This window comes from Tachysurus vachellii, chromosome 19 (genome assembly GCF_030014155.1).
Source record: "Tachysurus vachellii isolate PV-2020 chromosome 19, HZAU_Pvac_v1, whole genome shotgun sequence".
Lineage (NCBI taxonomy): Eukaryota > Metazoa > Chordata > Actinopteri > Siluriformes > Bagridae > Tachysurus > Tachysurus vachellii.
The window spans coordinates 11,585,359-11,612,594 of NC_083478.1; the positions used below are offsets into that span (position 1 = coordinate 11,585,359).

At 38.3% G+C, this 27,236-nt stretch overlaps 1 protein-coding gene across 1 annotated transcript in view; it reads right to left on the reverse strand.

Annotated features, from left to right (window-relative positions):
• The window catches only part of slco4a1 (solute carrier organic anion transporter family, member 4A1), a 31,820-nt gene extending 5,235 nt beyond the window's left edge, over positions 1-26,585 (reverse strand). The window contains exons 1-12 of the mRNA XM_060894740.1: positions 26,488-26,585; positions 11,364-11,962; positions 10,886-11,261; positions 8,086-8,176; positions 7,050-7,171; positions 6,153-6,264; positions 4,756-4,910; positions 2,426-2,663; positions 1,117-1,279; positions 761-936; positions 600-664; positions 103-251 (exon numbers count right to left, since the gene is read on the reverse strand). Of these exons, the coding sequence (XP_060750723.1) occupies positions 103-251; positions 600-664; positions 761-936; positions 1,117-1,279; positions 2,426-2,663; positions 4,756-4,910; positions 6,153-6,264; positions 7,050-7,171; positions 8,086-8,176; positions 10,886-11,261; positions 11,364-11,777 (2,061 nt within the window). The 5' untranslated portion in view covers positions 11,778-11,962; positions 26,488-26,585. The remainder of the gene's footprint in view (positions 1-102; positions 252-599; positions 665-760; positions 937-1,116; positions 1,280-2,425; positions 2,664-4,755; positions 4,911-6,152; positions 6,265-7,049; positions 7,172-8,085; positions 8,177-10,885; positions 11,262-11,363; positions 11,963-26,487) is intronic.
• Between the last annotated feature and the right edge of the window lie 651 nt (positions 26,586-27,236).

The window sequence follows — 27,236 nt, forward strand, 5'->3', positions numbered from 1 at the left end:
GGTTTTCCTATACTGAAACACAAATGCCTTGTTAAGTTGACAGTATCTTAAAAGAGACTATCAGGAGTAATGAATTGCCACTGGTTCAGTGTACTGTGCTACCTTGTAGATGATTCCAGCTATGAGTGTGTATTGGCTCATGGCAGAATTCTGGTATAGGTAACAGGACCCACGTTCTCCACACTGCTCTTGCCACAGCAAACATGAGATGTCAATCACTGAACCAAACGCGATTGGACCTGGGATGCCTCCTGTAAGGATCCAGGAATGTGTTACAAACCAGAAACCTTAACCACATACAGCATTAAAATAGATAAAGATTAAATGAACAATGTATTTTCATGAGCATTTAGCTATTTCTGTTATTGCTGCTCTTTTTATCTGCTAAATTACTGTATGCAATTTATGCTGATACTTTGCCATGAATTTTAATATGGATTCAAGGCTGCCTTTGGAAAATAGCCACAGAGAACCAAATCAAAGATATAATTAAGGCGTTATGATCATATGATTTCCTCCTTGTTTCCTGACATCACCATGGAAAAAGAAATGTTACAAATATTATCCTAACATTATGAGATATGTATCTGGTTACATACCCAGTGTTCGCACCACAATCCACTGTATCCCCAGTCCAAATGACCTCTGATTGTCAGGGACACACCTAAAAGAGGAATTAGAGAACTTCACTCAAGACAGTACTTAAGTGTGTATGACTGCAATAAAACTGAAAAGGTTTCTGTGACCATAGGGGTTTTACCTCAGAGTAGCCGTGAGAGCAGGGATACTGCACAGAAAGGTGAAGGAAATGATGATGAAGAAGAAGGCAAGGAAGACTGCCATGTGGCTGCAAGAGGAAATGCATTTTCCTGCTACGGCCAGGCCTTCCTCGCCTCTCGAAGTATTGCCCAAAATGCAGCTACAGCCTGTGAATGTCTAAACACACATGCAGAACTTCTCGTTGCAGTTACCTTTAAAAACAACTTAGCCCTATATTTAAAATACTTGGTTCACTGTTCACATGAATTCTGAGTATTTATTTAAACAGTATAGTATTATTTGACTTGGACAGTCTAGATTAGCAAATGATGGTACAGTATGGATTGTATGCAGTACCTGACTTTCTGTGCTGCTGTGTGTGTTGTTAACAGCACTGCAGCCAGCATGGCAGGCAGAGTAGTACATCACACCATCAGCTCCACACACTGGGTTATACAGCGCCTCCACACAGTGGCATTCTGCATTACACTCCACAGTCAAATTACTACCTACTAAAAAACTGAGACAGAGAGAGGGAGAGAGAGAGAGAGAGAAGGAGAAGGGAGGAGAAAAGGGCGTTCAGTTCACATATTGTGTGCTTGTGTGAATACTGTGGAGTGTTATGAAAAGAGAGCATGAGGGATTGAGCATGCAGAACTGATTAGAGATCACTCAGAGCTTTGTGTTCAGCTACACACTGCACCTGTGTCCAGATGAATATTTCCATAACTTTGAACAATTAATTATTTTTTCTAAAAATGGTAGTAATGAAAGAGATAAACTTAAATTTAATGGGAGATACACCTGAACCAACGTACATAGCTAATAATAATAATCATAATAATAATAATAATAATAATAATAATAAAAAACAACAATTGTATTAACACAAAAAAAAACAAGGAAAACTAAATTTAACTAGGAAAAATAAGAATCAACAAAAGTAAATTTTGTTAAAGTAAATTAAATTAGAATACAATATTTTAATAATGATAATAATGTAAATAATAAAATACAAAATTGAAAATAACTAAAAAGACAAAATATTTTAACCAAAAGCTAAATTAAAAAGTCTTTAAATGCTTTAAAAATATGAATATTTGGCAAATTCTAATTTATTTGGCAAAAAGCAGTAAAAGGTTCAAGATTTTTGGGGTTATAATGGCTAAAAGCTTAAGGTTTACATTACCATATATCAGAATACTATATTTAGGATAACTTTATACATGTTTTATTAGAAAGCTAACATGAACCATTACGTAACCATTTACACACATTCGGTGTGTTTATTCCTTGTTCAGTTTTGCTGTGCAGTGGGATTCAACCACATTATTATGAGAATAAGAAAATAAAAAATATTTTGATATATGCAGTGTGGTTTTTTAAAAAGTGCAGTACATGAGCATAGCTACCTGTATGTAGATATTTTGTTAGCTATTTAACCTGTTTTATGTTAAATATACAGTATGGAACACGTTACAGATTGTTATACACAACAGATTTATTATCTTTATTTTGACATTAAATATCACATATTGTTTAAAATTACTTGGGTAGTGGGGTGTATCTGGAAAAATAAACTCCAAACAAACAAAAGAAAGGCAGAAAGATATTACAAATAAGGCTGTACTACCTCACATAGCTGCTAGAGGTTGGTGTACTGTACCTGCTCTGAAGCTGTGTGTAGGAGGAGCTGATGTTCTGAGGTCTGCTCGGGTACGGTGTGGTCACTCCAGCCATAGGCACGTTGGGGCAGTGCAGGAGGAAGATGAAGACGGCCATGAGGCTCACCAGTGCACAGAGCATGCAGAAGCGGATGATGCCACGGCAACGTAGCTTCAGCTTCTTCACGATGTATCCACCCAGGAAGGTGCCGCCCCCTCCAGCTGGAACCACCATGTAGCCTTGGGAGAGAAAATGCTTGTTTTAAGTCTGCTTTGCATTTTTGTTCTGAACTTGCTCATGGAGGGTTGCCTTAACACTGCACGGGAAGCATGACCTCCTTCCAAATGTGATTAAAATTAGGCAGTGAAGTGCCTATTAATGTGTTAGTTATTCATCATTCTTGATGAAATTCAATATTTTAGGGAATCTCTGTTAAAGCCAGCAGACCCTCATTAACTATAATTTGTGCAAGTGGACTGAATATTAATGCTCACTAGACAACAGGCTTTTAATACGTTTCTATCCTGTACAGCTTCACGGTGATTCATTTAGTGTGTGAATGAGTGGATTTTGCCTTCTTTGCTTGTTCAACCTTGATGAATGGCTTCTATATATGAAGATAGGGAGACCTCTCAAAAGGTGGTGAAACCAAACTTATACATACTGCATCAAGGACATTAAGAGTCTGAGTGCTCAGAGCTGCCTGTAGTAGCCAGCAGTGGACTGCTGTAGTTGACCTTTTTGGACCTTTCTGCAATACAGCCACTTCCTCATCTGATTTCTGTACAGCACATATTGCATGAACCTAATAACTGGTTGGGCCTCCCTAAGCAGCAAGAACTGCAATCAAGCATTTGCTATAACTTGCATTTGAGTCTGTTACAGCACTGTGGAGGAATTTTGGTCCACTCATCTTTGCAGAATTGTTGTAATTCAGCCACATTGGAGGGTTTTCGAGCATGAACCACCTTTTTAAGGTCATGCCACAGCATCTCAATAGGATTCAGGTCAGGACTTTGACTAGGCCACTCCACAGTCTTTATTTTGTTTTTCTTCAGTCATTCAGAGGTGGTGTGTTTTGTAACAGGATTTTTTGGTAGACAGCAGAATTTATGGTTCCATTTATCACAGCAATTCTTCCAGGTCCTGAAGCAGCAAAACAGCCCCAGACCATCACACTACCACCACCATATTTTACTGTCGGTATGATGTTCTTTTTCTGAAATACAGTGTAACATTTACGGCAGATGTAATGGGACACACACCTTCCAAAAAGTTCAACTTTTGTCTCGTCAGTCCACAGAGTATTTTCCCAAAGGTTTTCTGGCAAAACTGAGATGAGCCTTTATTTTCCCAAATGTTTTCTGGCAAAACTGAGATGAGCCTTTACAGTATGTTCTTTTTGCTCAGCAGTGGTTTTCGTCTTGGAACGCTGCCATGCAGGCCATTTTTACCCATTCTCTTTCTTATGGTGGAGTCATGAACACTGACCTTAACTGAGGCAAGTTATGCCTGCAGTTCTTTGAATGTTGTTTTGGGATCTTTTGTGACATCTTGGATGAGTCGTCGCTGCGTTCTTGGGGTAATTCTGGTTGGCCGGCCACTCCTGGAAAGGTTAACCACTGTTCCATATTTTCACCATTTGTGGATAATGGCTCTCACTATGGTTTGCTGGAGTCCCAAAGCAAACACTTTTTCACACATACTGTAGCCATGTGGGTTTAGATTTTGTTTTCCCTTAATAATAAAAACCTTCATTTAAAAACTGCATGTTGTGCTTACTTTACTGTTATCTTTAAGTAATATTTCAATTTGTTTGATAATCTGAAACCTTAAAGTTTGAAAACGTGCAAAATAAAAAAAAAAAAAATAAAAAAAAATCAGAATCAGATTCAGAATCAGAAAGAGCTTTATTGCCAGGCATGTTTTCACATGCAAGGAATTTGTTTTAGAGACAGAAGGCACTAGGAAGGGGGTCAACACTTTTTCACACCACTCTCTCTTCGCCACATATACAGGTAATTTCTAATCTTTGGTTTGCATCAGCAAAGGCATCCGCTGTAAAACCCGTGTCAAATCTAATATGTGGACCGACCACGTGATCCCTTTGTTGACTCCGAACAGGGAGCAGGCAAAAGAAGAAGAAATAAAAGCTAATGATGATTTTGATAATAATGATTTTGCTAGATTAAAGTTTGGGTCAATAATTTAGCTAGATCCTCTGGCTGTCCTAAAAAGTTAAATACACACAAGCAGACTCCTTCCCCTTCACTTCAATTTAGGTTAACTGAGTCACTGAAATGAATGATATGATGGTGCCATATGTCTTACCAAACCAGGTGGCTGCCTCTGATGCACTAAGACTGAACTGAGACTCCAGGAACTTGGGCCCAAAAGTGGACATGCCAGCGATTAGAGTGGCCTCTGTAGCACCAGCCAGACACAGAAAAATAAACGTAGGGTTCTTTAACAGCAGCAACACTGACCTGGAGAGAGAGAGATAGAGAGGCTGACTTCTGGTTACCCTTGTACTGTGTATTGTTCAGTGTGTTGTTAGTTATATCTAATCAACCAATCCAGACATAAAATCAGGGAGATGCATGTTTAAGAGCTTTAATCATTGTTCAAATCAAATGTCAGTATCAGCATCAGGTGGGCAGCCATGTGTAGCTGTTCTGTGGGAGACAAAAAATGGCTGGACTGGTTTTTAACTGACAGGATGTCAACAGAATCCGAAATAACTGCTGTTTAAACGTGGTGAGCAGCAAAGCATCTCAGGAAGCGCAACCCACCAAACCTTGAGATGGATGTTAATAGCAATAGACCACAATAGCAATAGACCACATTGTGTTCCAGTCCTGTCGACTATGTACAGGAACTGAGGCCACAGTGGGTGCAAGTAGAACTGCAGCTCTTTGGAAGTTTTAGTAGTTTTGTTTTTCACACCGTTCTGTACAAACTCAAGAGATCAAAAGTCAAGAGATTTTCTCAAAGACTCAACAACCATGCCTTGTTACTGAGTCACTGAGCTAGTCACTGTTCTCCAATCTTAGGTTTCAACAGAAAAGTGAATATTACCTGAGGCTTTTGACCAGTATTTGTCTGATTTTATACATTTTGCTGCTGCCACATGATTGACTCGATAACTGAATGAATAAGCATGTGTATGCATATTCCTAATAAAGTGGATAGTGAGTGTATTTACAATTTCTCTAAACCCTGTTATAGCATGAGTGATACAGAAATTGAACTGAAAGCATCTCATGCAAAAATATGTTACCAGAAACCTCAAAATATGAGGATGCAGGTATCATGAGAAATATGACATGAACATGACTTTTTTATAAGTAAAAGCAAAAATCAGGGCCATAATAGAATCATTTTCTGACACAAATCTATAGTCAGGAACATCTAAAACTGTTCCAGTCTCATGACACATAACTGAAGAGAGATTGCTAATCATGAGTCAGTCATTGTGTTACAATAGTTAGCCATAATGAATGAAGCAGAAGTTCACAGAGGAACTGTATCCCACACAAACTCTATTTAGACCACACAAGTGTGTTTCTAAATGCTCCTATTGTGTTTCAACATCTGCTCTGTGTGTGTGGTACCACCCTCTGCTGTCCTCTTTGATTTACTTAGTTTGTCTTCAAATATAATTAACTGAATCTTCTCTCTTATCATGAATGATGGATACATTTGTGTTTATGTGCTGGTGCTTTTACCTCGGCATGTCTTTTACTGTCTTGCCAAACTGGGGATCAGAGGCGGTTGCTTGACTTCCATCCTTCAGCTGATGGGCCTCAGATACACGCATGGCTAGAAAGCGCTGAGAACCTGGGTTTGTGTGTGTTAGCATGTGTGTATGTGAGAGAGAGAGAAAGAGAGAGAAAAATAGATAAATATATGTGTATATGTATATAGTAAGTGTTTAGTTTATATATAGTTTAATCTATTTTCCTTGCACCATGTACAATACTTCAGCTCACTCAATGTGTACATGACTGAGAAAAACATATACAAACTAATGAACTGTAGTAGTTGAAAGTCCATACACTCCTATTAGAAATGCAGATTTTTACGATGTGAAAAATAAAACCTAGATAAATGCTTCTCTCCACCCGCAGTTAGATACTTTTAGCCTCCCAGATAATCTCTGTCTTGTCCTTTCATCAGTTTCTTGGTAATGTTATTTTGGTGCCCTAATTTCTCCACTGGCTGATATGGTGTTCTTGTATCTAATATTTTGGAAATTTTGTACCCTTCTCCCGATTGATATTTTTTAGAAGTGAGATCCTGTACATGTTTTCCAAGCTCTTTGTTGATTACAACTTCAGAGCTTGGTTGAAACAATAAGACATCAAGTAAATCCAACAGAATCTGTATTTATCAGAAGCACTTCAGTTACCATGGATATATGATAATTACTTTCTATTTGTCTGTTGCTTAAATTTTGTTGATTGGATGGAAATATAGCTCATTTATCTTTATTATTGTTTTATATCACAAAAACCAGCAGTTGTAATAGAGGTGTGTAGACTTTTTATATCGACTGGGCTTTGATTATTTGAACTGAATGAACTAGGGCTGTTTGTGGACTAGGCTGGACTGATGGATTATACCTGGCAGTTGGCGAGGATAACCCAAAATAGGTATAGCGGTGATGAGGGCAGCAGCTCCTCCTGCCAGGAACCCAATCCACCAAGCCCCCACCCACAGTGGGCTTTCCGGGGTCAGTAGAGTTCTGAAGAAATAGAAAAAGTGCAGTTTTCTCTATGTATATTTACTATCTCAAGCATTTGAAAACATTACACATGAGTCACAAATTCTAACTTGGAATACAGACCTGCCTTGCTAAAGAAGCCAAAACATGCAATAACTATGAATGCTGACATTAATGTTAGTACAGATGATCTTTAAGTCTATTCAGTTATTTTGCTGTAGCTTGTACAATATGATATTTTCATTATCTCTAAATAATCTCACACTTCCACAATATCCAGTGACATTTACTCTGGTTCTATAATATTGTATTAACAATATATATTTATTTATGCATCTTTTGTGTAGGAACCACATAATTTATCAGTGTGCTAACATAAGGTCTCACTCAAAGATACACCAAATGATCTGTCTTTTTCTCTCCAATAAATTGTGATACGAGTCCATCAGCATATCAGCTCTATCACAGGACACCATGAAACATTTAAAGGACATCTCTATCTTCCGTCTTTTCACTTTTCTGATCTGTTTCATTAATATGAAATAAAATCTAGCACTGTATGATGAGCTTATCTAATATTAGACAAGTAGACAATTAACATCAGTCGTATTGTCAGTAGTTGTTTTCCTTTTATTTTAAAAAAGCTATTTTTTAAAACGCTATTTTTTAAAGCTATTTTTTAAACATGAACAGGGAGAAATTAATATCTCACAAGCCTATAGCACAGGCAAAAATGTCTTAAAAATGTCAGAGAAAAAACTCTTTTATAGACCAATAGAAATAGTTCAGACGTGTGAGGCCACTTTTTCCTGCCATATCAACTTTTTTCCTGACAAAATCCTACCTCTTTCGCCTCCTTACAATAACCTCAAAGACCTCATAGCCCTATTCACCCCAGAGTCCCTGATGACCCTAAGCAGGCGTAAAAGACTCACGTTTGGCCAATTTCCGTGTATGTCTTGAGGAAGAAGCCACCCAGCAGGTAACCAGCTGCCGGGCCTATTATAGCCGCAGTGTAGAAGATACCTAGGGAAAATAAGGCCTGTTAGTTTAAAAGGGTGGCATATTAGTATTAGATCATTTATGGCTCACCCCCTGAGTCTTAGAAAAAACTCCATTGTTCCATTTAACAGTATTCATGTTGGATTTTTGATCTTTGCCTAAGCTAGACTATGTTTAGAAATGGAAACTAGAGTACAGAGATGCAATTGTCTGTGAATGCCTTTGAAATGCGGATGGTGTGAATAGGGAAGTAGCACAATTGTAGGACGCTTTATTGATGTTGAAAATGGAACTTGCCTGTAAAGGTCAATAATTAGGCTGCTCTATATAATGTGTCTGCTGGGAACTACTGTAAATTATAAGGCTCACTGAAAAAACAACAACATCCAAATTAAATTACTCTCAGTATTAACATTTTGTGGACTAAAGTACTTGAGTTCTCTGGATGCCTTCTAATACACATATATACACAAGAAATAAACAGCCCTACATGACATCACACTGCTCCGTGTTTGCGGTTCAATAAAACGACAATATTTTCGACTTGTTTTTCATGGCCTTTAAAACATCACTTACAGGAAACTGTGGACTTTTGGAGGACTGAAATGTACGAGTGCTTTTGGAGCCCACTTTCAATGCACGCATACACACAGGCCATGTTTGCACTTCAATTACATGGTGGACTCTTTTTATAACTCTTCTTTTCATAACCTTTTAAAGCATTTTAAACTCCATTTACAAGAAATACACTTTATATGTCACAACTGAAATAAGGCAGTCTTTTATACAAGCTCCAACAGACAAAGACACACAAGAAAGGTTACTTTTTGCTCCACATTAACCACACTGACCTATTAAGCTAACCTTTCAATTGAACAAATAAATGAGAGTCAGTGCCTGAGAAAAAGATGTGTTACCTTTTTAAGCTTTATCTTTAATTTAGCAACTCAATATCAACTCTTCTTCTTGTGCTATGCTCTATACAGGATATACAGTACAGACAACTTTCATTTAACAACCGGGACTGTTTTAAGTAAGACAGCTTGTGATGTCACAAGCCTCAATTGACCTTTAATTTCTTCATTGTTGAACAGTATTGCAGTGACTGTAGTTTGACCTACAACACCAGCAACAGTCTGTGATTATGTTTTCCTACATTAAACAAATCCAGATTTAAAAATTCCAACTAGATATTTGCATATCGGCGCTGTCGGGCGGAAACCTCGTATGTCCAAATTTGGTCAATTTCATATTTTTTCACATATCGATGCTATTGGTCAGTCCCCACATGGGTCTGTTATTTTTACAAGTTATTAACCAATCTAAAGCCTTGAAAATAGCTTGACCGAAAATCTCTTAACTCCATTGGACTCTTCAACTGTCCACCTCTTCCTCACTCCGTGGGAGAGATTCGTGGCATATTTCTCCTTAAGAAGAGTCGCAACGAATCAACATATCTTCTGAGGTACTTGTCTTCAAAACACTGGGCATAAAGAAAAAAAATCTTGACCCCCGCTAGTTCTGGTGCTCGTCTGAGGACAGGAATTTAGCGCAAGACAATCCACTGCAACGCGGACTAAACCCTGTGCACTGCAGATAAGGTACGGCGTTTATTTAATTTCCTGAAAAGTAATGGTTTTGGAGATACGAGGATTCCGCCTGACAGCGACGATATTCACTTGTTGATGAATTTCATTCACCATGTAAATTTCCAAGCACATTCACTTTTGCTTTTAGTGGTACTCACAAAACACCATATATCACAATGTTCACTGGGAGACAAAGTGAAGCCTAAACAGCAAACAAGTGCCTGCTAAGCTCAAATCCTCCAGTAAAGCCAGCTCATGGCAGACTAACTCTTCTTGACATTAGACAAACTGGAAAAATGCATTCAAAATATATATCTCAATTCCATATAACTGAACCAAGTAATATTATCACAATTAGTTCTCGTACACTAACATGATTTGAGAGAATTTTCAAGGCCCTGAATAAACACCATGCTTACACCAGATGTGAGAATCAAACCCAAAACAATGATGTTCTACATCAGAAACATTACTACTGCGTTATTCTAACATACATGTTTTAATAAACATAATATGTTAGTATTGTTCCCATCAATTCCAACATCCTCATGAGATTGCAGTGTTATTGATTTATGTTAATATTATGTGAATTGATCACTCACACTACATCTAATCATTTGAAACTTAAATTAGAAATAAAGTGTACTATAAGCAATGAATTTTTTTTATTATGTATTATGTATTTTTTTATTATTTTTTTGTATTTATTTTTTATATTATTATGTAAACTATATGTAATCTTTCACAATGATCACATGTTCACATATTTTTTCAGTTTAACTGACAGACTGTGTAACTGATTAATTCTTGATTAACTGATGAATTTAGTTCATTTCATTGAGAAAACCAAAAGGTTTACAAAGAATTTTCTTTAAACTTGCTCATGTGTATAAAATTTAAGTCTCATGTCTCCTTACATAAATTTTCCCAAACTAGGATGCTCTCATAGGATACAATCGGATTAAATACCTGGACTTTCAGGAATGTCTCATGTTCTGCTTTACAATATAATTTTCTTTACATTCAGTCTCCTAAACAAGACCCACTGAATATCTTGAAATATCTTAGAACAACCCACTGCAGTGACAATTAATGACAATTAATTGTCACGCAATGTAATATCACACCCTAGCTATTCACTTACCAATGTAGACTGGCGCATAACTGGACTTGACGTTCTCATCCAGGTAAGTAACGCCAAGTGTGTAGAGTGGTGTAGCACCAACACCATGCAGAAATTGGCCCAGCATGAAGACGTAACGGTACAATGAGAGTGCATTTCCTTGGTTGTCCCCGCACCCATCCGTCTGATTGGCTGAGCAGAGCCCTGTATGATCCAGTACTCTGGGCTGGTAAGGTGGCGTGGTGAAGTGCGGCAGTGCAAACACAATTGAGCCGAGTGCCATTATGAAAACTCCCCAGCCCAGCCAGCGGGGCTTGTGTCCTGTGCCACCAAAATAGCTCACAAATGTCAGGCACACGCATGCAGCAATGTCATAGGAGCTAGCAATGAGTCCGGCCTGTAATTACAAAAACAGTATATACCATTTAATTCTTAGCTGTTAAAAAGTCTTTAGCTGTAACTCGGTTTTACTTTCCCATTAAAAAACACACACACAGACCTGATAGCTGCGCAAGTCAAAGCGTCTCTCGATAGACGTGATGACGGTGTTGATGAAACCGTTGATTATCATGCCCTGAAGGAATGAGGCCACACACAGGAAGAACAGCACCCAGCGGACCGTGTTGAAGTTCTGGATGAAGTGGGGGGTCAGAGCTCCCCATCCACACAAGTTCTCTGTGTCTGAGGACAGAAAATTAACCCCCACTGTTGCCCCGGCGAGGTTAACAGTGTTCCTGGTTGTCTTGATGGGGGCATCTGCAGATGGACGGTGAAGGGTGGAGCCAGTAGGTGTGCTGACCTGTGACTCCAGTGGGCTCGGCAATTCCACACTGGGGACAATTGGTCCATCTTGCAGATCCAGCAGCTCTTGTCTGGAGCTGTAGGAACTGTCATTGTTGAGTAGGTGGGGCATGACCCCTTTGGGAAAAACACTAAAACTTTGCTTTGAGGTAAAATGTTGAATTTCAAATCCTGCTTCCAGGTTCTTGTTTTTTTTTTTTTTTGAGTGAGCTGAGATGAGACCTGTAGTTCAGATGTCAGTGTTACACCAAACCACAAGGAGGCACAGAAATGCTTTGAATGTAGGAAGACATCATTCTGAAATGAAAAGATTTACAAACAGAAAAAAATTCACATGAATCATGGATAAAAACATTCATAAATTGTCTTATGATTACCCAGAGAACACTCAATAACAATACATGGACAACAACAAATCCAGAAAACTGGACATAATGCTCACATCTGCAGTGAACATATTTTTGCATGGAACTGCAACACTGAAGAAGCACATGGATGTGGAAGTGGGGGCGTGGCTAAGCACTCAATTGTGATTGGAGGGCGGAGCCGAGGGAAAAGCGTGGTAAGGATCACACACCTGTGTTAAACTATAGTAATGAGCGAGAGATGAGGAAAGAGTACTGCTGAAAGGAGCAACCAAAAGTAAAGCTCACTTTTACTTTTTACACTGAAACTTCTGAACTCAGTGTAACAGATGAAAGATCTATTAAATCCCTGAAATTCTTTTGGTGCATACACAAATAAAATTATAGGTGAAATAACTGACTATATGAATGAAAACTGTGAATCAGACAGACAGAGAGAGAGAGAGAGAGAGAGAGAGAGCCTTGAGCAACTAAAAATTAGTCATACTGTGACACTGAGTCACATTTAAACATGTAAAAAGTGGTTACAAAATAAATATGTTGAAATAGGAAGCTGTGAAAGAGATGGGTTGTGACAGAGCTCTTGCAAATACAGACTTGTGTACAATCAGTATACCTGCAGGATAACGTTTAAGTAACTTAGAAATTTAGGGACGGGGACACACAAAGACACAGGACAAAGTGGTTCATGAACATGAATGAATACATAAATGATTAAGTTTGGCTGAAAGCAGAAATCCATAATGTTGTGTCATTAACTTATGACAGAAACAATGAGAATGAGAGAAAGAGAGTGGAATTTAGAAACACAGTGGATTTTTTTATTATTATTATAATTTTTTTTTAGAAAAGTGGTTACAATATCCATATATGGAGACTTAGAAAGCTGTGAAGGAAAAAGTGTGAAAAGAAAAAACAGAACAAATAGCTATTCATTTTCAACAAGAGCTGTTGACTTCCTCCAACATGTGCAACGGTGACCACTGGTGACTCAATGTATATGTGTCTAGTTGAAATAATTTGGAACTTTATGCAAACATGGAATGACGGTGCAAGGACTATCTACGAGATAGATGAGTTTATTTGATCCGTGGCAAAGAGCACACACTGCTTCTCTTTCCTTTTGATATGATGCATACAGTATATATACTGCTGAATTTTAGATATAAACACTAAGAAAAGTGATTTACATTATTAGCTGTACCACCCAACCAGTAGTCTATAAACTGTGTTTATAGCTGAGTGACTGGCGACTTACATCAATAAAATTGCAGCCTAACACTAACTTTAAAAAACCCAGATTATAGTGTTACAGGGTCTAGCATTGTGTCCGTGATGATTCCAAGCATTTGCCACCTGCCTGTATTAATTAGTTGTTTGTTTACAGCTTGCTTCACGCATACTTATTTAGACATTTCTAGTTTATACTGATTGCCTCACTATTTGCCTTCCTTGCAATTCTGAGGCCCTTCTGTTGGTTTAAATGAAATGCACTTCCATCTGTCTGTCTGCTTCATGGCAGGGCATTTTGCCAAAACACAGATGCAGGAAGCTTCAGTGAAATCAGCCTGGCCTGCTCTGCTCAAGGCACTGTAGATGGTGAACAGAATGAGCAAATCTCTGCCAATCAGCTACAAGAAATGATGTATACCAGTACCATTATGGCAGTGCCCACTCCTTATAACTGGCTTTTTATTACACCATCTGACAAGTGTGATGATCCAAGCTTTTGTGCCAAGGTTTATTACTTCAGTGCTCACTATTTTCATGTCCCAAGAGGTCAGATGAACAAATCATTTTCATGACCGTGTCTACCTGAACATTTATGGTCTTGATTCTTTACCTACAGTGTCATCGCAAAAGCTTCAGTAAAACTACTAACCCTTTTCACAGTTACCTGAACTCTACAAGAACTCTACAAGAAATATTTTTTTATTTGCTTGAATTTTGAAACAAAATGAATTTAACCTCTCAAAGACTCAAAGCCAAATAAAAGACAACAATAAAGTAAAGCAGTTTCCTGCCACAAACCTACAGTACACATCAAATGGCAAATGCTTAGTCAGCAGCAGTTTGAGTACAAGGAGACAGATGAGCATCCCTGACCCAATAACAAGTTATCATTGGTTTTAAATGCTTCAAAGGAAACGGTATGATAATAATCTTTAAATTATGCCAGCCTAACCAGTGCTGAGATCAACATTTCACACCTCAATATCCAACCTGAAAACTGTACAAAGAAAGCCATTAGCTAGCTGAATGAGCTAGATTAGCTAGTCAGATTCTTTACTGTTTACAGTAGTCTATTAGATCTTCGAAGTTTCTTCAATCCTTGGTAGCAATCTACTGATAAATATCTCTGTTAAATATATCTATGAGCTACTACAGCTTAAAGCTCTTACAATGTAGGTATCTTTGCTAGACAGCTGTGTTTCTAGAAAAATGCATGTATTAGCATAACTAACACACTACACAGCTAAATAACATGCCTAGCAAGCTACTGAATCATTTCTTTACATACTGAGATCACTTGGTTAGTTTTTTGGCTAGCATTTTGATTTTCACCAGACTACTTATTTACTATTACATGAGTTATTTTCACATAAAAACAATAATAGCAATACTTTTACTTGTCAGTGTGTTCTTTCTTTAATTACTGTTTGTGATTAAATGATTTCTTTACATTTACAAAATAATATCCCCCATTGGGCATGCATTTTTTAATGAGAGTAGCTTTTTAATGTGAAATAATTAGTCAGATATGGGGGCATGGTGGCTTGGTTGTTAGCACATTTCCCTCACATATCCAGGTTGGGGGTTTGATTCTCATCTCCACCATGTATGTTTACTGTACAGTATGTGTGTGGTGCTTACGTGCCCTCCTTGTGTCTTGTTGGCTCCCTCCCGGTAGCCTGGTTTACTCAACCAGTTCATAAACATGCATTTTAGACTGTGAATTGGTGAATTGTGCCCTGCGATAGACTGACATCCTGGCCAGGATGTGTTTTTAATCTCTTTGTATGGACTCCAGGTTTGCCACAACCCAAAATGGTGTAAAGAATGAATGGATGGATCCAAATGTCAGCTAAGGTGAGATAAACTCGCCAATATTGCAATTCTGTTTAATTAAGGAAGCTTAAAAAAGTTATTGTAAAAATTTATACAATTTAAATTGAATGCACATTGTATACAGGGTGCTTGTGGATGCAGAGCATTGGAACAGGAAAAATGGTGCCAGGGTCACTGAATTGATCTTATCCAGGCTGTGATCCCACATGTGTTCCCAGGTTAAGCTCTGAATCCTCTATGACCCTTACTAGAATATTTAGTGCTTACTTAAGATAATTGAATGAAGGCCAGTTATACTGACTTAAAACATGCACATTCATAAATATTAATGTCAAAAATATGTTAAAAGTAAACAGTCACGTTGTAAGTATGTTTAGACATATTAGTACGGTAGACAAAAAATAAATATTTTTACAGCAAGGTGGAATTTTACAGCAAGGTTTCAGAATATTAATTAGGTGGCGTGACCATCGTGTCAGAAGTGGTACTTTGAATTGCTCCACTGTGATTGGACACTCACCAATTGTTGCTCAGGAACTACAGATTACAAAATAAATAAATAAATAAATTCTGTGCCTGTTTTTAGTTTTCAACCACCTGTATTATTTGTTTTGTGTTCCACAAGCCATTCTTTTCTGGATCCAAAGTACAAACAGAGGAAAGCTGAACAGTGAGTGGTGTCCATGGATTTGAGAATAGTCTCAGTATTTTCTTTGGCTGTGTCTGACTCTTTGAAGCATAGCTGGGTGCTAACAGGCCAAAGGCATAAACAACAGAAAGGAGGAAGCTAAGCAGGCCATACGCTTTCACTGACAACATCTAGGAAGGAACTTCAGCAATAACAGCAGCTTTTTGTGTCAACTTATGGCGAGGGTGCTGGAAGGCAAAGCGGGTGCTGTGAATCACTTTGTGAATAAGTTTTAATACATTTTTGTTGTCAGGGTTAATATACAGAGGACTATATACAGTGCAAACTGGGAAATATAGAAGGCAAAAGAAAACTGGCAAGTGTGACATAATACTGTATGATCATTACAAATGACATGAAAAGGTCACACATTAACTTCTAACTATTAATTATTTCACTCCATCACACAGGCTCGTATTATGAAGAAATACTGAAGCAACACCTAAAAACACATTGTCGAAAGTAAGAACCTGGACACAACTTCGTCTTCTAGCAGAAAAATGATCCCAAAATGCTGTATCAAAATGCCTTAAAGACAACAAAGTGACAATACTGAATTGGCCATGACAAAACCTTGACCTGTATCCCACAGAAGGAAACCTGACTGAGTTACACCAGTTCTGTGACGATAAGTGAGAATAGGGAAGCTGATTTTGGATTTAAGATCAGCAGTGTGAAATACATTCGATATACAGACAATATGTTCACAAAACACTACCCTAGGCAATGCTAACAATTTTAAAAGTTAGCATGCTATCAAAGTAAAACTAGTATGAAGTTAACATGTATTAATTGATTTTTGTTTAAATCTTAACAAAATGTACCTGCATTGACTGAGAGTAAGGTCCATAAATATTGGGACACAGACAGAGTTGTGGTTATTTTAGCTGCCTACTACAGTATCTTAAGTTGTAATTAAGACCGTTCGTTTAATTTGTGTGCATTATGTATTTAGAATCTGTTGTTATTACCTCTCAATATGAAGACCAAAGAGCTATTACTGCTGATTAAACAAGCTATAATATGGCTCTGGCACATTATATAAAAAGGAAGAATGCACTGGTGAGTTCATGAACATCAAAAAGCCAGAAAGACCACAAAAAACTGAGGTGGATATGGGGGAGTTGTGTTTGGTAAGGATCACTGACTGCAATTTAACCAAATACAAAGTATTTGTTTAATTTCCATTTATTAATTTGTGTGTGTGCGTGTGTGTGTGTGTTCGAGCGAGAGAGACAGAGAGAGACAGAGAGACAGACAGAGAGAGAGAGAGAGAGAGAGAAAGAGAGAGATTATGACTGGTGTTGTTTATTGTAAGTGTCTGTTGCCTTTTTGGACTCCTTTATCATTGTAATGTTGCTCCCATTTAAAATCCCATCCCATCCGGATCAAGCCCAGCCATTTTTAGGGTCATGATTGAGGACAATGTCCCGTCCAGAGATAAGCTGTTTCGTGTTGAGGTTTTGTTCAAATGGTCCATCAAAAATACCCTCTCTAATGAATGTTTTTTTTTTCATTGGTTGTTGCGTTAAATCTTACCCAGATAGTGCTATTTTCTGATTGGCTATTGTGTAGCCTCTTTTTTTGATGAAAAAAATCAATCAATGAACTGCTACCGAGTAAACGAAATTTTATTTCTGCAGGCAAACAAAAACTAACCGTTAGAACTAACCTTAACAAAAAAGACACTGGGTTGAAGGTTACTTTCAAATAAAATGTTCAATTTCTAATTGAGTCCTCTCCGTATTCATGACATCAAAATTATAACTTGTCGGCTGCAGCAAACCAAAAATGTGTCTGCTTCTGTGTGTCGGATTCCGCAAGTCGGCAGTTATGACGCATATTTTTAGCAACAAACAAATTAAACACGGTTTATTTTAATGTTGCAAGAGCATCCTAATCTTATAATTTAGAATTACATTTAAAAAAAAAATAAAATAAAATAAATTTAAATTAAATATTTATTTTCCAAATCTACATGGAGCCGCAGCAGAGGGATGAAAGAGCCACTTGCGGCTCCGGAGCCGTGGGTTGCCGACCCCTGCTCTAGAGGAATATGGAGAGGTGAGACTTTAAGGTTGACTAGTTCCTCAGGCCATGGAGATATATTTACACTGCTTTTAACAAACTTTTTCTTTATGTAATGGGAACCTTTGTGCCTCAGCACTGTTTGAATATAAGCACTAGCATAGAGCCTATTCTACAATCCTGCTCAAGGAACAGTTCACTGTCGATGGGGTCTCAACCCACTGCACACACTCATACAAGCCTGTGGGACTGGGGGAGGAAACCCCCAGTGTTAGGTCACTTACAGTTAGACAATACCGTAAAAGGAACACTTCTGCTGCACCTGCATATTCATACAATTTTCAAGGAAATTCTCATGTAATGTGTAAAATTTTAGCATGAACTCCTTGCTATGCTCTTAATTTACTGTAAATATGATTGCAGATAAATTTATAACTTTTGGTTTGTCTTCATGTATTTATCAAAAAGCATTCCAGGTTGAGGAAGTTATACATGAATATGTCTTTTGTTTTCTACTTTGTTTTCAACTAAGACCTATTTAATTACAGTGAAACCTAAGCAAATTACCTACACAGTTTCATTCTAAAGGCTCCACAATTTGGCCACCAAAGCTTACAATAGACTAAATTTTACTGTGTATTACTGTTGAATCCTTGAATTTGTTTGGTCAGAAGGTGTTTACTACAGACAACATAACTAAATGAGAGAAAAATGCTGCTTCACTGTAAACAGTAAGAAATAAACAATTTTAAATGGGGCAACTGACTGTGACATAAGAGGAATAAAATACACTTTTGAATTTAAAGGAAAATAACTTCAGAGTGACACCATCATCCCAATGTGGAATATTTTCCTATAACAGCATCCCACATTGTGTTTTATTCCTTATATGTTACTGTGCTATATTTCTCTTTCATCCAGTCGCACCTAAAATTGTCACAGCCTACAAATATATCTAAGATCAATATTTTGCTGTGGTGTTTTCATTTGTTCCAGAAAGAAATCTGTGCTGTTAATTTGAAGAAGTGATATGAGGAAGAAAACCTGCTTACATGAACAGGCTGCGTCCCAAATGCCCTTTTACACACTATGCACTTACACCATGCACACGCTAGTGTACAAGTGTCTGCATTTTAGAAGAGGACAATTGTCTCGAATGACAGACAATCCTAAGTGCAACAATCAACTTCTTACCTAGGGTTAGGGTTAGGGTCTCAAAATCTAACAGTGCTTAATGTTCTCTCACATGTGGTCTAAATCCCAGATGAAAATGCTCCAATAATTTAGAATCCTTATTCACCAATAATACCACCAAAATAACACAGTACAAAAGACATTGTGTGTATAATATCTATATTGTATTATGTGAACAATATGCAAATATATTATATTTAATTTACATTACTGTAGGATTAGATTGCAAAGAGCACAGTGTGTCCTGACAAAGTTAAATAAAAAAAAAAAACGATATGAAAATATGATAATAAAAGCAATTTAGTTTCTGCACTTTTGCCAAAAGCATCTTGAATGTAGCTTTGTCACATCATTAAGATGCACAAGATGCTTTACAAGGAGTTTCAAATGTACACATCTGCACTTAAATCACAATAATTATATTGTTCTGCTGCTGATCCATAATCATGTATAACCAGGAACTTTTGAGCAACTTCTAAATTGGGCATGAGGGTCATTTCTGAATTCATTGTAGTTTTTCAATAGATTTATAGTTTCCTTCTTGCCGAAGCTTCTAAAAATGACTCTATTTTTGGGTGGGCCAGGTTCCCAAAAGCCAATAATAAGACCCTCTATGGCTCTGTAAAAATGATCACTGCAGTATATGTGTGTATGACCCATTGATATAAGTGACTCTTTTTCTCCTGGTGTCACAATGTGTTCTGCTCTGTGGCAGTGTTGTGTCCTTTACAAATCTAAAAATGTACCTATTTTGTGAGCGATAGACAAGTTTCAGCAACTATGTCACCTTTGCTTTTTTAGCATCTTATTCTGCTCACTTCTGAAAAAAAAATTCAAAATAGTGATAACACACCAAACCCCGCTGCCATTTCTCCCATCATATCCATGATGAATGAGTATGTATGATGTATAAGGTGAGTACGCTCCATGATAAAATGAGCCGACAAAAATAATTAATTTCTTCTTCCTTTCTTCTTAGTACTTTACAATAATTTTCTTTAATGCATTTTAATGAAAAGAAGAAAAAAAAACAGATCCAAGATCTGGAATGCAGACACTCCAAATCTGAGCGGTGCCAAGATCCTGTTTTGTCATGACCTAGCACAAAGTAAGTACCAGAGATCAGGCAGAATATCTTTGCAGTAAGTCTTTCTTCTAAAGGAACAAGTGGCACAGTATAACAGAAGCACTGGCTTATCCGGTACATCAATTGACTTTCTTTTGCTCCATGTCAAGTCACAATGGGATCTTTTATGGACTGCTGTCTCCAGATTTAGATCTGGATGCTAGGTTGATGTTCTGCAGGAGGAAGTGGATAGGAACAGAAACAGTCACCCATTGCACAACACAAGTCATACTCAGCATCGGGGCCTAGCATCTTCCTTGACTACTGAGGGCCACTAGAAAAATATTTTGTGGTTGGGTGAGACGAAAATAGAAGTTCCATTTAAATAAGAAGCGTTATTTTTGGACAAATGAAAACACTGCATTCTGGCATAAGAACCTTATACCATCTGTGAAACATGGTGTTGGTAGTATCATGATTTTGGCCTGTATTTTTGCATCTGGTCCAGGAAGTCTTGCAATCATTGATTGAAAAATGAATTCTGAATTCATACCAGTGAATTCTAAAGGAAAATGGCAGGATATCTGTCCATGAACTAAATCTTAAAAGAAAATAGGTCACACACCAAGACAAAGACCGCAATCACACAAGTTGGTCTAAAGAATGATTAAATAGTTAATTAAATTTAATGTTTTAAGAAAGGCCAAATCCTAACCTTTATCTGATAGAAATGTGAGGACACCCACCAACATTGGATTGTTGAAGAAATGGGATAAAATTCCTTCGAGCTATGCAGGACTAATCAACAGTTACTGGAAATGTTTAGAGGGTCACGCCAGACACTAAAGGCAAAGCTTCACATACTTTTCTCACTCACAGATATGTAAGACTGGACCATTTTTCCCATTTTTCGCATTTCCTTGATTGGGTTCACAAAGATAAAACTAGGAAAAAAAGACGGCTGTGCAGCACCACAAACATTGCCACTGACAACGTTCCCCGATGCTTCAGCACCAAAGTCAGAGTTGCCGGAGTAGTCAGAGTTGCCGCCAAAAGCGAGGAGCCAATCAGGAGCTCTCTATGACCCAGCTTCACCACAAATTTCTTGGTGTTCATCTAGTGAAGAACTTCACCTGGTCACTCAACCCCAGCTCCATCACCAAGATGGAGGCTTTAAGCCCAGCAGCATCTCTACTTCTTACCAAGGCTAAGAAAGGCACATCTCCCTCCCCCCATCCTGACTACTTTTTACAGAGGGACCAGTGAGAGCATTCTGAGCAGCTGCATCACTGTCTGGTTTGGGAACTGCACCATCTCGGATCGCAAGACCCTGCAGCGGATAGTGAGGACAGCTGAAAAGATCATTGGAGTCTCTCTTCCCTCTATCATGGACATTTACACAACACGCTGCATCCGCAAAGCCAACAGCATTGTGGATAACCCCACACACCCCTCATACACAATCTTCACCCTACTGCCGCACAATATCGTTGAACATACAGCATTTAAACTGGTCGGCGCTGTTTCTTTTTATTGTCTTTTGTGTATTGTCTTGTAATTTTTTGTTTGCACTGTATTTTGTCCTGCACTGTCTTGTCTGTCTTGTTTGTCTTGTCCTGCACTGCTTGCACCAGGTTGCACAGATATGCTTTATGTGGCCTTATGTAGCACCATGGTCCTGGAGAAACGTTGTCTCATTTCACTGTGTACTGCAACAGCTATATATGATTGAAATGACAATAAAAGCTTCTTGACTTGACTTGACTTGACACAGTCCTCGAGCGGATTGGCCCTGGCAACTACAAGCTGCAGCAACCAGGTAAGCGTGCAGACACTCATATCATGTCAATTTACTGAAGAAATGGATTCCTCCTGTCCCTGTTGTGTCTGCTTTGCTACCTCTGACACAGATCCCCAAGTGAGGAGGGGGGGGAATCTCGCACCGGCCCAACAGCAAGACATCGAGGAGCTTGTGGACCAATTCTCTGACATCCTTTCCTCCGCGCCGGGCCTCACACAGTGGTGCGCCATGAGATCAAAACCCCTCCCAGGATGGTGGTTTGACAGCAGCAATTCCGAGTCCAGGATGCATGGAAGCCTCTCTAGAGTGCCCTACAATACTTCTAGGACTGTGTTCTGGTCATATTTATACAGAAATATTAAAGAGTTTCAAGCACTGGCAAACAGGCATAAACTAATCAAAGCTAAAAGTGGCAATCAGATAATTACAGGAGTTGCAGAAAAGAAACACCACATCATTTCAGACACAATTCTGGAGTGGAAAGTGACATAGTGTGTTTGTTAGTTGGGTTATTTAATGGGAGTAGTCTGACTGCAATCTGTTGAACGGCAGTAATAATCAGGTGGATGTGAATGGGTCTGATAATGGGTAGAGGTAGAGAATTAGTAGCTCAGTGTTAAAGATGTTGGACCACCGAGTTCAAAGTTTGTGAAGTTACAGATAGAGGATTGTAAGAGTTTAACATGTAAATTCAAGAGCTAGGACATGGGCAGTTACAGTACATTGTGGCATAATTAAACATCTAACAATTTCTAACTTTCTATAAATATGTGCTGCCAAATATTCAGCATCTAACCCTAATATTGTAGAATTATTACACATCCACATTACAACACTATTATTAATAGTAACAGAAGTAGAAGTAGTAGTAATAGTAATTATAGTAGTTGAAGTCTTAGTGGTATTAGGTGTGATTATTCAGTAAAATACAGAAAATCCTGCACAGCAAACACAACTTTATAATGAACATATACTGTATTTTGAATACACCAGTACAGTGTCCAAATAGATCCTGCTAGAAACAAATATACACTGTTATGTAGAAGATATATTTTGTGTACACATTTCAAATCCTTCTGAGAGCTTACAGCACCTCTAGGCATGAGGCTTAGAGGAACAGATGTCCACTGGGCATCTTACAACTTAATCGTATTTTGTGTCAGTGGACAGGTTCAACACAACACAAAAGGCAACAAAACTATACCATCAAAAGCTTCTGGTTATAATGTGTTATACGTTTTGCATGTTTTACTCATTGTAATCCTCTTTAGTTTTTAAAAGAGTTATATAAATTCAACAATAATAATAATAATAATAATAATAATAATAATAATAATAATAATAATAAATATAGCTGCAAGCAGCGATACCGGGGTCAAGCCGATCAGATGCACTCAGAACATGTCGCTGATGAACCATACCAAGTTTCGTAGCAATATGGCATTGCATTCGTAAAATACTGAACTTAACGTGAATATTCAAAATGGCCGACACACAAAATGGCCGTCCGAAAACCATTTGGTATCGTTTGACTCAGCATGCTTCAAGGAGTCTAACAACACCTCCTTCATGATTTTAGACTCAAGTTTGCAGTAGTTATAAGTGAAAATAGCTGTTTTTAAAATTTTTAAAATGTCATGAAACGTTGCATGCACCCTCAGGTCATGACTATAATGACATATACCAAGTTGTGTGTGAGTGTGTCTGTGTGTGTTTGTGTGTGTCTGTGTGTGTGTGTGTGTGTGTGTGTGTGTGTGTGTGTGTGAGTGTGTGTGAGTGTGTGTGTTACACTGTGGTGCTGGTCATTTGCACCAAACCTCACAAGTTCCCCTGAAAGCAGAAACAGAGCTCTGTGACACTGTGGGTTTACAGGAAGACTGATGAGAGTAGAGGACACACTGAAGAGCGCTCACCACAAGGAGAAAATAAAGTGACAGCTCAGGCGCTGTGTGTTCAAATGTTTACCATGAACAGACAGACAGACAGAGAGAGAGAGACAGACAGATGCCCAGTCTTCTTTGTGCTGTATTCTGATTCTGAGAATTTTGTCTCTAGGCCTCTAGCAGTTATGAACATGAACATAATTGGAATTTGGACTGTTGGTGGCGCTAGAGGGTTTGAGCTAGACACACCAAAATTTATAGTAACTTCTAAGACTGGCCTCTACATGTGTGCCAAATTACATAACTTTCCTACGTATGGTTCTATGGGCTGCCATTGACTTCAATGGTGGAAGAGGAAGAATAATAAATAAAGCTGCAGCAGCGATACCGGGGTCAAGCCGATCAGATGCACTCAGAACATGTCGCTGATGAACCATCCCAAGTTTCGTAGCAATATGGCATTGTATTCGTAAAAAAATACTGAACTTAACGTGAAAATTCAAAATGGCCGACATACAAAATGGCCCTCCGAAAACCGTTTGGTATCGTTTGACTCAGCATGCCTCAAGGAGTCTAACAACACCTCCTTCATGATTTTAGACTCAAGTTTGCAGTAGTTATAAGCAAAAATAGCTGTTTTTAAAATCTCGTGGCCACTAGGTGGCGCTGTCATGTAACGCTGCATGCTAATAATAAGAAAACTAACGATAACAATAGGTGTCTACGCCCTTAAGTGTGTGTGATAAGTGTGAGTGTGTGTGTAAGTGTGAGTGTGTAAGTGTGTGTGTGTGTGTGTGTGTGTACAGTATGTGTGTGTGTGTAAGTGTGTGTGTGTTCATATTCTTTGATGTGTTACATGCCAACAGATAGGTCTATCAATACACTTTTGATAACCTTTTGTCTAGAGTGTCTCTAGATGATGCGTACCAAAATTCAAGCCAATCAAACGAGCGCTCTAGGAGGAATTCGAAAAAGTAGGTGTGCAATATAATTCAAAGTGGCGGACAGGAAGTAGGTTTCACTATGATATTTTTGGGATCGTCGGACTCAGCCTGAGCCACAAGAAGACGTGTGTGTGTGTTTGTGTGTGTGAGTGTGTGTGTTTGTGTGTGTGTGTGTGTGTGTTCAAGGAGAAAATAAAGTGACAGCTCAGGTGCTGTGTGTTCAAATGTTTACCATGAACAGACAGACAGACAGAGCAAGAGAGGGAGACAGACAGAGAGAGAGACAGACAGACAGATGTCCAGTCTTCTTTTTGCTGTATTCTGATTCTGAGAATTTTGTCTGTAGGCCTCTAGCAGTTATGAACATGAACATAATTGGATTTTTGGACTGTTGGTGGCGCTAGAGGGTTTGAGCTAGACACACGAAAGTTACGTGTACGTACGGTTCTATGAAGAGGAAGAGGAATAATAATAATAATAATAATAATAATAATAATAATAATAATAAGAAGAAGAAGAAGAAGAAGAAGAAGAAGAAAACTAACGATAACAATAGGTGTCTACGCCCCTTTGGGGCTTGACCCCTAATAATAATAGCGTTGATACCTCACACCATTAGGATCCCTAGTTTGATACTCAGCTTAGATGTTTTTTATGAAGTTTTGCATGTTCCCCCATGCTGTGTGTTTTCCCGCAGTTTATGTCGGTTGGTCCTCGCAAATCCTCAGAATATGCCAGTAGTAAGACTGGCAAAACTTTTACCTACATGTGTAAGAGAGTGTGAATGTCTGTGTGTGCGCACAAAGTGCCCTTTGGACTGTTCTCCTATACAAGGTGCTTCCTTGTGCCTAGTGAACAGCAATTCAGAACAGAGCAGGTGCTGAAAATAAAAGAAAGTTTAATAATAATATTATTATTATTATTGTTGTTGTTGTTGTTGTGTTGTTTTTGTGGTTGTACAATAGGCATAATTCTAATTAAGATCATAACTCTAAATTAAAATATATCTCTGTACTCCCCACATTTGGACTCCATTCAATAGAGTCACTAGGCAGTACTGTATGTACTGCACCCAGCATAGGCAGGGCTCCAGCCTGATGCACTTGCACTTCTCTGGTTAAATTTCAGCCCTTATACACACACCCACACCCACACATACACACACACACACACACACACACACACACACACACACACACAGACACACACTAAACGTCTTTGACTGTTACCACACCACATAACAAGGCTGACAGAGGATCTTAGGTCAAGACGGACGAAGGTGAATGATGAAGCTGGTGCAACACAGGGCAACAAACATTAGTGTATCTTTCTGCATACTTGTCGTCATGAATTCTCGCATTATTTGATAACAGAAAGACGTTTAAAAAGGAAACTGGAGCACCGGTATTGCCCACCTCACCCTCATCTTCCTCACTTGTACAGAACACGCATGCTGACTACAACACGATTCAACGTCTCCACCACTCCTTTATTCCGTCTTTCATCATCGCAAAAAAAATAAATGAATAACCATACATCTAATAACACAAGCCAAATTTATCCTGACCAAATATGAGACAATTTGCTAGGGGGATCTTGTCGTTTAGCAGCACAATCGAAGCTAGCTAGCTAAGCATCTAGACCTGTCAGCCATCTCGCCGGATTTAAGTGATGCTCATTTGGGCTGGTCTACGCTGCCATGAACACTGCTGCTGTTTATTAGAAGTATTATTATTACTATTATTTTCTCAATGTTAATAAAAAGCACGTTTTGATACACTCACATTTTCACACGACGCTGGTTTCAGGTGTCTCTAAGACGAGTTCTTGGGGTTATCTCCACATCCGCGCGTGTCGTGTGCGCCTCTCCTCCTGTAGCGCGCTGAACCAAAGCGCTTAACACGCCGTTCCAGCGAGAGCCCCGCCCCCCTGTGGTACCACCGCTGCTTTCCACCAACCGCGTGTCAATACAGCTGTGCGCGCGCCGTACACGCTTTAAAACCCCTGCAACTTGACAATCCTCTACAAAGATGATTATTATCTAGTCTCAGCATGTCCAGCAACTTGCTCCTCTATTACCACAGCAATTAGCCAAGGATAGTTATTTTTAAAGAACGTGACGTCATGCATTTAGCTCTACAGCCAAAAACCTCTTTGTATTTATTTTATTTTATTTTTTTTTTATTGTAAACGATGTGTTGTCATTGGAAAATATCCTGGAAATTAAAGAAGGTGCTTTGGGACTTTTTCTTTTTTTTTTTTTTTTTTTTTTTAAATCAGAATCAGAATTAGAGTCAGAAGGAGCTTTATTGCCAAGTAAGCTTGTGCATACAAGGAATTTGTTTTAGTGTCATAAGCTTCCAGTACACAAAGACAACACACAGATTATAAAATAGATGAGAATAAAAAATATACACAAATGTAAATACAAATAAACAAAAATAAAATTAATTGTATGTACAGTTGTGCTATAGATGACAGAACAGAGAGAGAAAAAAATAAATAATCATAATAATGAGAGAAAAAATAAGGT